The 14,675-nt window shown below is 43.5% G+C and overlaps 1 protein-coding gene across 1 annotated transcript in view; it reads right to left on the reverse strand.

The window, feature by feature from the left end:
• The window catches only part of TCTN2 (tectonic family member 2), a 794,052-nt gene that overhangs the window by 482,758 nt on the left and 296,619 nt on the right, over nt 1-14,675 (reverse strand). The window contains exon 6 of the mRNA XM_069619693.1: nt 5,249-5,448. Coding sequence (XP_069475794.1) covers nt 5,249-5,448 — 200 coding nt within the window. The remainder of the gene's footprint in view (nt 1-5,248; nt 5,449-14,675) is intronic.

The raw sequence follows: 14,675 nt of genomic DNA on the forward strand, positions 1-14,675 counted from the left end.
ACCACTAGCCTCGAAATTGCAGACAGAGCGGCCTGAGGAGCATTACCGGGATGGATGAGTAACATTACATCTCTGTTTACGCTGATGATGTCCTACTATACATATGTGGGATCTTCATTTCTCCCAGGCCTATGTGAGATTCTAAAAAAATTCAGGACCAGTTGCGGAATACAAAGTCAATTGGGACAAATCTGAAGTGATGGCACTTAGGACCAAACAAACTGTGGGATCCGGGTAGTGTGTCCCCATTCAAGCTACAATTACAATTGATTAAAAACCTGGGGATAGGGGTAAGTGCTGACCTAAAAAAACGGGTTCAAATTAACTACCCCACCACTTGGACTAAGAAGAACATGGATGAATGGAATGTGGTATCTCTATCGCTCATAAGCAGAATGAATGCGATGAAAATGAATACTATGCCCGAATGAATATACTTAGCACAAATAATCCAGGCATCTATTTTCAGAGGTTTTAAGAGGCAGATGGAGAAATGTATATGGTGCAATAAGAAAGCACGGCTGAATCTTGAAATCTTGCAGACTGCTAGATCTGATGGAGGGCTAGCACTGTCGCCCTGAAGAACCTGAAGAACATACTACCTTATGGCACAAATATGCTGGGCCAAAAGATGCTTCAATGTTGGGGATACCATCAGCTGACACTCAACAGAGTTGTCAGTAATACAATGCTTTATCCCCCAAGAGACACTGGCGATGCGCTATGTAAAATTACCAAAACATATAATGAAACACCCCATTGTTCGACCCAGACAGATAAAATAATACAACGCGCCTACTTCACTCTCACAATGAAACTATTACAGTTGCCTTCCTGCTGGAGGAAATGTGGGCAACTGGGCACAGTGGGACACATATTCTGGGCCTGCCCTAAGATCAGACCGTTTTGGACAGTGGTCTTGTTGAATATATCCTGCATTCAAGGCTCCACCACAACAAATTTGCCTACACAGATGTTGTTTGGGTGTGGAGGAGTGGCTCGAGGACGTTCTAGTGAGGAAACTCATACACACTGTGTTGTTCATGGCTCGCAAAGCTATTCTGATTAGTTGTAAAGCTGTGACCCCACATCCCCGGACCATATGGTGTGGACAACCCTACTCTCAAGGACATGCGCATTTCACAGATGTGGGTATAGAAAAAACCATGGATCTCTCAGATCAGACAAACTCTGGGACTTATTTGGTCAATTTATATAATAACTAAGATGTCCTCTATTATATTCAATAACACATAAGGGGGAGTGGGGGAATCACTGCTCATATGATAAACCGGATCCCCATCTGATGCATTGATAGTGAGATGTATTTACCATCATATGCGCCACATATAGGGTACTTTTAGGCATGACTTCACCTGCGATGTAAGAAATGTATCTACCCATCGATGACTACCTATTTCATATATGGGAGCATGAACGATATCAAGACATATACAAATGCAATTTTAGCTAGCTGTACTATGCCTAGAAACCAATAGAAAGTGGACCATATGATTTGGTACATATGTATGCTTCTTTTGAGGGGAGGGGGTAACTGGAGGGAAGGGGATATGAGAAAATACCAACCTGGAAGAATGTCAACTGAATATTGATATTTCAAACTGTCCCCAGTTGTACTGTTTAAACTATTAGAAAACATTGAAATAAATATTTCCTGCAAAAAGGAAACCATATGGAACACATGTAAATATTTCAAACTTGGCACACACAACCTACTGAGAACTATGCTGCAAGTAACTGATGAACTTTGTGGAAAGAGTCAGAACTTGATAAACTTTTAAAATCATCTTCTTGGAAAAGAGACCCAAGTATTGGGCCAGGCACAAGCTAAAGACAAGGCTATGCTCCAGCCTCCTCCTTTTTGTTGTTTGTTTTGTAAGTGGTAGGGCCAGTTAGCTATTAGGATTTGGACTAAGGACTGTTCCTTCCAGACTTTGACGAGCACGGAACTTCCCTCATAGCAATAGGGCTAGACAGAGGTGTTCTTTTTATTTTAATAATTATACCATTTACCATGGCACAGCTTAGTGCGAGTCCTCCTCCTGATTCACCACAGTAACAAAAGGCAGGCATCGATCTGTAAGCCTGAATCTGTAGTATTAATGTACCCATGCTGCCAACGGGGTAGAAACCAGACACTGTAGCAGTTTCTGGTAAACAATGCGCTCTTGAAATTGAATTTCTACAGCATTTTCAAGGAGCTCATGGATGAAAGCAATGGGAGTTCGAGAGATCAGAATATAGTTGGAGTTTCACAGGAAAGAGGAAGGATCTAATCAATTGTTAGAGTAGTTGGGAAGATGCCTACTTGGAGAGAAAAGTTTAACATGTTCACTGCAGGAGTCAAGATCTCAGGCAAGTGGCTACTAAGAAGGATAGAGGGTAGCATAACACCATTGTAGAAGGTTTGTTAAGAGTTCCGGAAGTTGACTAGAGGGCCATACAGCTGATGCTGGTTCGAACAGTGTTGGATTTTACTTACAAGACTTGGTGTGGGTTTTCTAATAATTATACCATTTACCATGGCACAGTTTAGTGTGAGTCCTCCTCCTGATTCACCACAGTAACAAAAGACAGGCATCGATCTGTAAGCCTGAATCTGTAGTATTAATGTACCCATGCTGCCAACGGGAGTTGGGAAGATGCCTACTTGGAGAGAAATGTTTAACATGTTCACTGCAGGTGTCAAGATGTCAGGCAAGTGGCTACTGAGAAGGATAGAGGGTAGCATAACACCATTGTAGAAGGTTTGTTAAGAGAGTTCCGGACGTTGACTAGAGGGCCATACAGCTGATGCTGGTTCTAACAGTGTTGGATTTTACTTACAAGACTTGGTGTGGGTTTTCTAATAATTATACCATTTACCATGGCACAGTTTAGTGCGAGTCCTTCTCCTGATTCACCACAGTAACAAAAGACAGGCATCGATCTGTAAGCCTGAATCTGTAGTATTAATGTACCCATGCTGCCAACGGGAGTTGGGAAGATGCCTACTTGGAGAGAAAAGTTTAACATGTTCACTGCAGGAGTCAAGATCTCAGGCAAGTGGCTACTAAGAAGGATAGAGGGTAGCATAACACCATTGTAGAAGGTTTGTTAAGAGTTCCGGAAGTTGACTAGAGGGCCATACAGCTGATGCTGGTTCGAACAGTGTTGGATTTTACTTACAAGACTTGGTGTGGGTTTTCTAATAATTATACCATTTACCATGGCACAGTTTAGTGCGAGTCCTTCTCCTGATTCACCACAGTAACAAAAGACAGGCATCGATCTGTAAGCCTGAATCTGTAGTATTAATGTACCCATGCTGCCAACGGGAGTTGGGAAGATGCCTACTTGGAGAGAAATGTTTAACATGTTCACTGCAGGTGTCAAGATGTCAGGCAAGTGGCTACTGAGAAGGATAGAGGGTAGCATAACACCATTGTAGAAGGTTTGTTAAGAGAGTTCCGGACGTTGACTAGAGGGCCAGACAGCTGATGCTGGTTCTAACAGTGTTGGATTTTACTTACAAGACTTGGTGTGGGTTTTCTACATAACGGACCACAACCAAGTGCAGTGTGCCATGTATGCAATCCAAGCATGAAAGGAATACACAGTCCTGGCAACTCCTCTGCATTTGGCTGGCATGAAGTGTAGGAGGCACCATCATCCCTCTACACTCCTAGAAATGACTGAACTCTTGTTTTTATCTGTGTTTCTGCCACACATGTTTTGGTATAAGGCAGCTGATGGGCTATAGAATCGTTGGTGATGATATGGTTGTAACTGAAACCAAATACCTTGGAGAAGGGTTTTTGGCTCTAATAGAATTACACATAAATCCCGGCAAAGGACATGCACAGCAAAGGCCTGTGCTACTCTGCCTTGTGCAGTTTCCTGCAGCAAAACTTCGTAATCAAGACCGACAGCATAGATGAGTAGGACATGAAACAATTAATAGATGAGTAGGACATGAAACAATTCAAATATGGGTCAGTGACTAGGGTCTCAATAAAATTACGTACATTTTATGCACCAAATATTTTGTTCATTCCATTCTCAAAATCTCTGGCTGCACCTCCTAATCGGATGGCAGCATATGACCCAGGGGCAACACAACCACGTCAACAAGACTGAAGAACCATCACTGCACTGCACACTGCGCACAGTTAACCCACACAATCTGCACGTTCAGACGCCGGCGCCACCACCACCAATGCAGCACACGAATACACAAATACACCCTGGCCATAGTGCCTAGGCTGCAAGCCTTGGGTATGCAGTTAGTCCTATTACAAGAGGCTGTTCCAGACAGAAGCACTGGACCAACTGCAAGGGTTTACTCAGAGACTTGCAAGGGGTTAGCGTTAATGTGAATAAGCCATGCCAAAACAGGCCCACTAAAACATGCAGAGCTACAAATAAGACACCCATCATAGGGTATTCAGCATGACAAATTTGCCCCTACATATTTCCCACCGTTGATTGCCCTAGATGTCCTCTGAGGCATCACCCCAATGTAATTTGCTTGCAGAGGTTCCCACTGAAATTAGTTCCAATATGCCCCCATTGTAGTTTCGTACCTGGGTGCTCCACTAGTTGCTCCCAAGTGTCTCCCTTACTGCGAATTTGCTGCTGGGTGTCCCCACTGTGTGTTTCAAGAATTTGCATGCCTTTATTTTACTCCACTTTAAATGTGCTCTCTGATGCTACCGCCATCTAGGATATTTGCCCCACTGTGAAGCGATTCAGGTTGTTCCCCATTGTGACCCAAGTGTGCCACTACGAGATCAACCACATGGCTCACTGAATAGGTTGCTGGTTATGCTCATTGGGGTCACAACTGCCTGCTATCCACAATCGAATCAAATTCTACTTTTCACCTCATAACATGCACGCCAATGGAGCCACCCACATGCAATTGAAAGTTTCCATCCTATATACACAAACACACAACAACGCTTCTTCTCTCTCAAGAACAGTCCCAACTAACTCACTTTCTTACCATGGGCATACAAAGCTCTCCTTCGGATACAGATATTGCAAGTACCCCTGACACAAATGACATAGAAATATATCTGCAAGCGTAGCATAGGCTCTTCACGCCTGAAAACAACAATATGGCATTTTGCTTTGGTCTCCTAATTAAGCCCACCCACCTCTTTCAAATCCCCTTGTACACGGAAACCATGCAAATAGCAGCGAGCTTGGCATTGAACCCAATAACATAACATTGCAAACTTACATTGTTGATCCTTGAAAGAAATAGCCCAAAAAGGGGGAGTTGTCCATGCTGGAGTACACACACAAGAAAGGGAACCAATCAGGAGCATTATTCTGTGACTGCACAGAGCACAGCTGGTCAAATGCTGGAGTTATGTTCCCACCAAACACTCCACTGTAACAGGATCCATTGAACAATTGTGTTAGATTCGTCGTGCATTCCTGGGGGGAAAATAAAGTATTTTGTGACAGATATAAATGTTTGTACATTTTCTTCAAGACTAACCTTTTACTTTACATTAGGTCTAGTAAGGAACATTAATTTGAATAAAAGGAAAAGAGAAAAGGTGCTCTCATCCTGCACTTAGTAGGATGCAGGATTACTGCATGACGCTACTATGGACCTCTTGAAGCTAAGGCAAGTGTGTACTATTACTCAGCTATTAGAATGATGGGGACAGCCATTAGAAAGGCTGTTCAGGAAAATGCCATTGCAGCGGCTGTGCATAACCATGCAGGGCACCACCCATCCTATATGCAAGCATTTCACAATTGGAGGTTGCTGGCATAGATGATCACCTACCGTCCTAGCCTCCCACCGAAACTACTGGCAGACCCTATACTGTAAACTAGGACCACCTTCCTTGGGGGTCGAGGAGTGCAGTGTGTGTGCATTCATAGATCGCACTTCTAAGCTGATCCGCCATTTTTAAAATGTATTTATTTAATATTTATATAGAGCCAACTCGACCATAGGCTTCAGAGTGCTACAACATACAACACACAAGTTAGACATAATAAATTACAAAAATAGCAAAGAAACACAGGACCTAAATTAAGCTAATACAAAGATAGTCTAAAAAAGGAATAATTCAATCGATTATGATTCTTAAACTAGTGGTTGGTGCCAAACTTCCCAGTTTATTGCATCGACTCAAAATGAACGGGAGATTACTGCAACCACAGCTAATGACAATACAGTCTGTGTCATTTGTCGAGGCCCCGTTCTTAATTTAAATCCTCAGAATAAATCGAAGATCCTGGATTCTAATACAGATCCCCACAACTTTGGACTTCAGCCACGCCACAAATTTGTTCTGAAGTGCTTCTCTCAGCTCAGATCTTTCCTGCTCATTCAGATTTGTGAAGACAATGTTCCTTCAATCCGCCGCCAGTCCTCTTAGATATGGGTCCATAATCTCTGGCATTTTTGAGCCGTAGGTCTTTGCTCAACTGAGGGATGGCACGATTATAAATAAAGGACCTGGGTACCAGCAAATTCATAGGATTAAGGATACGACAGAGGCAGTAGGCACAGGTGGCAAAATCAAGCCAGGTTCTAAGCCCACTGTTCAGTATGGTCTGTGGTAGGAACAGCATTATCAACTATTGGGCTAATTACCTTTGGATTTGGGTCGGTTTGACAGCATGTATCCACCCTACTAGATGCTGCCTGCATTAGGCAGAGGTCAGTTTGACATCCTCTGTCCATCCTGTCTAGCTGAGGTATTATCTTTTCGAAGGAGTCTACCCAACAGTGGAAGTCCAGAACGTTGTTCCATTGGTTCAAATCCCAGATAATCCTTTCCTTGATGACCTGCCATTTTCCAGCAGCACTCATTCCCTGCTCTCCTATGTGGCAGTTTGCAAGAGCCTCAACTATAACATTATCTATACTCTTAGATGGGGATTGCATTATTTTTAATTTTTTTAAATATTTATAACGCGCCGCCAGCTCGCAAGCATCAGGGTGCGACAGTAGACACAAAGACTGAGAATTCACAGGACAGTACAAGTAGAAAAGTGAAGTAGGCTCAGGCGTGAGCGCAGGGGTGGCAAGTGTATCAAATTATTTAAAGAGCGTGGTTTTCAGCTGCTTTCTAAATGATTGGGTGTTGCTTTCAAGCCTGAGATTACAGGGTAACTCATTCCAAAGGGAGATGGCCTTGGTGGGAAACGCTCTACCTAGGCCTGTGGCTTTTATTCTGGAGTGGCCAGACTCAAGTAGTCCCTGCTTTTCAGAATTTAGGCTTCGGCTTGGCTCGTACCAGTTAAATTCCTTCTTCAGATATGCCAGAGCAGCTCCATTTAGGCAGCGGTGAACCAGTGTCAGGGATTTAAAGATGATACGCTCCTTTATTGCTAGCCAGTGAAGGTAATTTCTGTCTTTTGTTATAAGGTCGCGTTTGGATTTTCCAGCAATGGATCGTACTGCGTTATTTTGAATTATTTGGCATTGCTTTATGCAATTACTGCTAGCACATAAGAGTATGGAATTTCCGTAGTCCAGTCATGACAGGATGCGGGCTCTGGCTATTGTGGCACTGTGTTTGGTATTTAGGAATGGCCTAATACGGCATAGAAGCCTCTGATAGTATTGGGAATTCCGTTTTAGGTATGAGGTTTGTGTCTCAGCTCCTAATGAAGATTGCAAGTAAATGCCAAGTGTTTTAACTTTATTTGACACTATGATGGTGGAGTCCTTTATGAGAAAGGAGGAGTAGGCTGGGCCTAGATTTTTTAGAACTTTGGTTGGACCAAATGTCATAAACTCTGTTTTGGAGCTATTTAAACACATCCAATGTGATTTCATCCAATTTTCGATAGGTTTATAGATGGCTGATAGTCTGTTGTCGAGAATATGGTCCCCACATAGTTCTAATATTAGCTGCGTGTCATCTGCAAAGTTGGTGAAGTAGATTCCAAGCTGTGAGAGAAGGGTGCAGAGACAGCGAATATATAGATTAAAGAGCAATGGGGAAAAACTAGCTCCCTGCGGAACGCTGCAGTCCACAGGTTTGAATGTGGTGGAGTGTCCTCCCCCAGGTGATTTTAGAGTTTCTATCCTCTAGGAAAGATGGCACCCAGTCAATGGCTTCCTCAGAGCAATTGCATGCTGTATTTAGGGCCTCTCGGAGCTTCCCATGATCTAGTAAATCGAAAGCTTCCGAGAGCTCCAACAGGATTAGCAATCCTGCTTTTCCTTTGTCCAAAATACCCAGCATTTTGGTTTGGAGATCTAATAAGGCAGATTCTGTGCTATGAGCACTTCGGAAACCTGACTGTTGTGAGTGTGTGAAAACAAGGAAATAATATGAGGCAGGGTAACCAAAAAGGAAACACACCAAACACAGGTTACAAAGGAACATACAAAGTACTTTATTTTATACTGAATCCAGTTACAAAAGAACAGAACAAAATTTAGATAGCTATCGACCCTCAGTACAACACAGCGAACTCCGGCATGGTTTGGTGTGCTCAGTGAGTGCAAATATTCATTGAAACAGTCAGGCTTTTATACATTTCTCCAGCCTGTTGTCCAGCCTTTTCTTCAGGTTAACCATTCCATAAATAAGTTACTGCTCTAGGGTCCCTTGTCAGGTCAAATCTAGTTCATCTTAGGTTTATACATTAACAAGAAGAAATGGTAATAATGTATGCTCTAGGCCTAACATTACAATGCGGGACTTAATTTATACAATATAGTTAAGCAGGTGTTCTCATTCAATTATAGATCAGTTTCGGTGATACAGGTAATCCATTGCACACAGGTCAGCAGAAGGACAAGGTCTCAGCTCATGACCCTAACAAGTGGCCTGCAGGCAAGTTATACATTAGCTGTACAGAGGTCATGACAATCGAGTTCTGTTCTGAATAACATAGGGTACCATTTTAGCTCACATGGTGACTTTATAGAGCAAGAAAACCTAAAATGGCGGCTTGACCCAAAATGACAGTTTACATGGTTTCTAAGGTCAGGACCTTGCAATGCGAGTTTATTCACATGTAGTTTATAAGCAGCTTGTTAGCAGCTTGGCGTAGGCTAATATACATGTATTCATAGCAATAGGAGGCACAATATAATTTCTAGTTTGACAAGTGCAGGAGGTTATGCTTGTCGACGTATTCTTGTAGTTAATGTGTAGCTATTTTATCAAGGATCTTTAGTAAGAAGTTGCAGTTTGTGATTGGTCTGAGATTGGCAAGGTCCTGTTGGTCTAGACCTGGTTTTTTCAGTAGCCGAGTAACCGTGACTGTCTTTATTCCGACAGGAACTTTCCGATCTCTGAATGAAGAATTTGTCATACGACATGGATAAGGAGTGAAGATTTCATTATCTAGTATGAATTTAGGGGGCAGAATGTTTTCAGGACAAGAGGTGCAGTTTATGGATGAGAGGGTATCTAACATGTCTTCCATAGAGACCGGTGGAAGAGGAACTAAGGTGCATTAGGTTCTGAGTTTTCTTCATTGGTGTAGTACTGGGTTGGTGATTCTGTTACTTTAAAGTTTGTTATGGTATCTCGAGCTTTTTAAATCTTATTTAGAAAGGCTATTTGGACTTTTTCACAGTCAACCATGGTTCGCTGGAATGGCGGGGAGAGATGGGGTGATTTTTAAATTTGGAACAATTTGCCAGTTGAATTTGTGGCACAGGCGATTTGTTCATTATAGTAGTTCTTTTTCATTTCCGTTAGTTTAGCTCTGTAAAAAAGGTCACATTTTTTCCAATTTCCTTTGCTTAATTCTGAGGGGGTTTTGTGCCACTGTCTCAAGTTTCCTTTTAGCTGTTTTAAGTGTACCTAATTCTGCTGAATACCAGCTTTGGTGGTTTGGGTTTGGACGGACTTGTTTGTTTTTGAGTGGTGCCTGCTTATCTAATAGCTCCTGAAAATGGTTGTGATAAATAGAGGTAATTAAGTCACAGGGGTCGTCATCCGTGGTTTTATTCATGATATGTGTAATCCCTTTTAATAGGATAGCTGGTGTGATTTTTCATTACCTTACTCACTGCTACTGATAGGGTGTCTGTTTTTCCAATTTGGATCTCAGAAATACCCACCTCAATCTGGGGGCTGAGGGGCTCGGATGGTCCTTCCAAATCACTGGGGTCTCATATTCTTGTCTCAAATCCGGGCTAAAAAGCAGAGAGTCTATGAGCGGACAATATTCATTTGGTAGTTCCCTTCTCTCCTTTTGAAGCCACCGTTTCCTTCAGGAGGATCTAGCCAGATCCTCAAAAATGCGACTATCGCCCGGGGTTGATGACCCACTGGCCAGTTCTCGGTAAGCCTGCACTGGGGATCCCAATTTAGAACCATCAAGTCTTAGCGCCTTAATTGTCCCATGATTAACAAATTTTATGATAGGGAGCAGACACCAGCAGGACCCAATGTGGTTTTCGACATGTTTGCTCTGGTAACAGGCATTATAGCAGGAGTGACGTGAATAAAACGAGGATAAAACCAGTAGAAGCCCCTACTCACCTGACAACAGACAAGCCTATACTTTACTGGTACTGGGGAAAGTGTAGAGATCGATAGGCCCCAAATCAGCCAAAACTCCACTCCTCGTTCCTCAATTTACTACAGCAGGGGACTGCAACTCACGACCCCCAAGCCGTACACCAAAAATATTTCCATCCTTCACCGACCTTGTTCACGTTGGGCTTGCAGTAGTTGAGATCTTGATAAAAGCACAACCTACACATCTGAACTCTTCCAAAAACAAACTCCTCCTCCGTTCTTAAATGCAGCCTTTTCTCATGTTGCGTTGTCACCTCCACCTGTAACATTCCCCACCTCCACCAGAAACCGAGCATTGTTTTCAGCTTCAACTATTACTACAAAACAATCAACATTCTGTCCACTACATGCATTGTTCAATATAGGCCCTCTAACATCCCTATCCTGCAACTCAGTTCCCTATGCCTCTGAACAACTGTATACGTCAATCCTTCCGTCTATGACAGTGTGATGAAGCCTATGAGCCTTGTCTAACTAGCAAGATGGTCCCACCAAACCTCAGACCTTCACTGGGGGCCAAGGTTTGTAATGTTTGTGTTCGCTGTGGTTACAATTCAAACTGATAGAGTAAGTGCGGCCTTGTATTTGCAATTTGTGTTTTGATTTTCGTTTCAACACGCATGCAAATACAGGACACCTCTGTACAATTAGGGGGCCTTAAGCAGTCTGCCTCAAAGTTACAACTATACCAGAAAAATAGTCGCATTTCTGTCGTGCCAGCAGGTGTCTTTTTGTCCAGCGGGCAATTGCACCTATCCTTCAGAGTGCGAGCCTGAGGTACATTTCGTCCTTCCAGACCCCACAGGACAACCCCATAGGAGCGCAAGCCAATCCCTTGCCGCCCAAAAACTGAACACCTTTTGATGTAGCAGCAGAGAAAATCATCTTGGATGAGAAAGGAAGCCTTGCATGGGAGAGGAAGTGCTCCAGATGAACTCCTTTATTATCATGTCTGTGTGCTTGACATCGTCAGCCGGTAGTAAGGCGTGCATGCCGACCATCTGCACAATGTCAAGCACAAGGACATGATAATAAAGGAGTTCATCTGGCGCTCAGATGGAGTTGTGAATGTTAGCATGCCCTCACCTGGACGGACACTAGCCTGTTCCGCATCTGGGTTGGAGTGTGAGTGTTGGCATGACCACACCTGGATGGAGTCCTGAGCGTTGGCCTGCGCCTCGTCTGGTTGGGAATGTGAGGGCCGGCAAGTGCCACACTCAGACAGAACTGTGAATGTTAGCATGGTAAAGGTCAGGTAACCCACTAACCAATATAAGCTCAAACTCTGCATACTTCTCTCACTCAAAAAACTCACACAACCATCTCTCGCACAACAAGCCGCACGCACTTCACAACACTGCAACAACACATAATCCGGAACAACAGCCCATGCGGACTGACTCCGATCCGATACTCGCACCAAAGCTCAGCACCCAGTGTATACCGAGTTGAATCTGCCAACAGAACACCACTCCTCTCACTATCCTACTCCCTTCTTCACCTTACTAACCCATCCCACCTATATCGTTTACAGATCCGCCTGAGCGCCTGGGGACCAATTCCGTTGGTGACGGTGCGCGGTACAAATACCTTTAACATTTAACATTTCGTCTGTTGTACGTGCTTTTCTAGCTTTCCAGAACTTTATCACAATCAACACAGCTGTACCCAATATTATCACTCCTACTATTAATTTCAGTCCATCGACAGCCATGAAGGCATCCATGACCATAGAAATGAAAACCAGCTGTTATCTTTCTCTACTCCTTTACTCTCTTCCATCATTTTGGGGTGCATCAGGACCAGTTGTGATACTGCTTCAGTAAGTGTTCCATTATCTGTGTCGTTAGCAGTGATAAATGTGCAACATGATTGTCCAATTTTTGCACAAACTCCTCCTTCCATTGCCGTGAGAAGATCCAGCACATACCTGTTTTGCAGTGCTACCATTCCCAGTGCTCGTAGCTCTTGTTTTATGGCGTTGAATCCATTGACAGTAGAGTTTATTGCCATCATCAGCTCCCACCGGGTGATCTGAAGCCATTTTGCGTTTGCACATGCTTGTAGTCCTGGGTGTATTATTGATGAAAAGGACATTGCTGCTCTGCTAAATAGTCTGTGTTCTGGTGGGATGGAGGTGAGCGCTGTTTCTGACCATCCCCATGGGTAGTTTCCCGTTAGTGCTTCCCCTTGTCTTTTCCCTCTTGACAAGATGTTATTGTTGTTGTTCTCGTCACCTTCTGCAATCTTCACTGATCTCTTCTTCCTTTTGTTTCCTTCGTCCATCTTGGGGAAATTGGCTATGTTGACATGTTTCTGAGGCACAACCAGGGATGGTACGTTGATGTGTACCATGGTGCATACTCCATTCAATAATGGAGGCAAGGTGTGGTACGCCTTATCACCGCAGGCCCAATAGTGGTCCATTAGAACTGCCGTGCCAGCACCCCCCTCAGGTAACTCTACCATATTTCCACAGTTGGTGTTGTATCCCACATCCACATCACCTTTGTATTGGTAGCACAGTGTGGGTGCAGTCAGTGGTAGTATGCTCATTGGATCTGCGTCCTTCTCCATCCACTTCAGCATCGGTACATATTTACCCCACGTCGTCCAATATGTGTCGTTGTGCTCCTGTATGGTGGTAATATTCTCTCTTGTTATCATGTTGCTCCCAACCACTCCTATTTCCCATTCATTGTTCATATATATTTTCCCAGTTATTGTTATTAGAAGTCTTTCCCAGCACCCTTGTTCACCAGGGACTTCAGTTGCATACCAATCACACGGCAGGAATTCTAGCGTTACTTTCTTTGTTTCTCCTTTGTCGGGGCCATCCGTCATGTATCTGAAGGCTTCAGCATGTAGCCTGCTTTTATGGTAGCTCAAATATGTTTTGAGGAAATTGTTTTCGTATGGATATGTGTCTCTTGTTTTCCATTGAAGTCTCACCACCGTCCCTTGGAATCGTCCTTTCGTTTGGAATAGTGCCAGATATATTATTCATTTTACTGTTTTTGCTGGTATTTCAGTGGCTACGAATGTTCTTGATGCGCTCATGGCGTATGGGATCAATGAGCACACATAGCAGTTGTCCTCAGTTGTTTGCTTACCAATTTTGGTCATGTGCTAGTACCACATGTTGTTTGAGACGTGTGCTAAATCTGTTATGTAATTATCAATACCTTTATCTTCTGCATATGTGCTGCGTTTAACTCTATTTCCCTTATTCGTATGGCTACTGGTACCACCTGACACCGTGCCTGTTGCAGCCGTGGGAGGGGGTGGGTTAGTTTTGGGTACAGCCATAATATTCAAAGCATAGTTTTTCTGCCAGACAAAGGGAGCCAATAGACCAGTGACCACCAACACACCTACCAATTGTATTACAAGAGCTAGTCTCACTGGCATTTTGCTCTTACCTTGCTGCGGTCCAGCAGCTTATTCTTGAGACGTTAAAGGTGCCCGCCTGAAAATTCTGAAGGGGTGTGTTATTGTTGTTAGTATTCCTTAATTAAGCTCTCCCTATCAGGTAATCGTTCAATGCCCAGATGAAAAGCTGTTCCCACGTTAATGTTAGTGACCTATCTCTTATAGCCGGCAGGTGCTTGTGGAGATGGGGAAATGATTGTTCTATGGCCAGAACAAATGCGGTGTAGTATACGCGTACCCTTCTCCTTTTCAGATACTTTGGTCTCCTTATAGGATATACAAATTGGTGTGATGGGGCCTCGGGGGTGTTTGTTCCTTTTGCATGGCATGGCTTAGCATTAAACCACATGAAAATGCATTGCTCACATAACCATTTTTATTTATTTATTGTATAAGGTGCCCTCTGTGAAACAATCACTTTGTGGCTCCACAAGTGGAAAGGTGAAGTGGGGGAAGAAACCCTGATTTTCGCAGCTTGGTCATAGAGATCAAAAAGTGCCAATGGGAAGGAGAGATGCAGAAGTGTTGGGAACATACAGGGACCCCAGGCTACAACAGTATGCAGTGCAAGGAACATGAAAGTACCCGAGTAGAGCCAGAGTAAACCGTGAAAGCAAGTGCTGAAATGGATTTTCAAAACCAGCCCTAGGGAGAGTTCTGAGAGGCCACGCTAAGTGAAAACCAGGGTAATTGACACTTCGGTTTAGCCAA

Source organism: Ambystoma mexicanum, chromosome 10, assembly GCF_040938575.1.
Source record: "Ambystoma mexicanum isolate Mex_15411 chromosome 10, UKY_AmexF1_1, whole genome shotgun sequence".
Taxonomy (NCBI): domain Eukaryota; kingdom Metazoa; phylum Chordata; class Amphibia; order Caudata; family Ambystomatidae; genus Ambystoma; species Ambystoma mexicanum.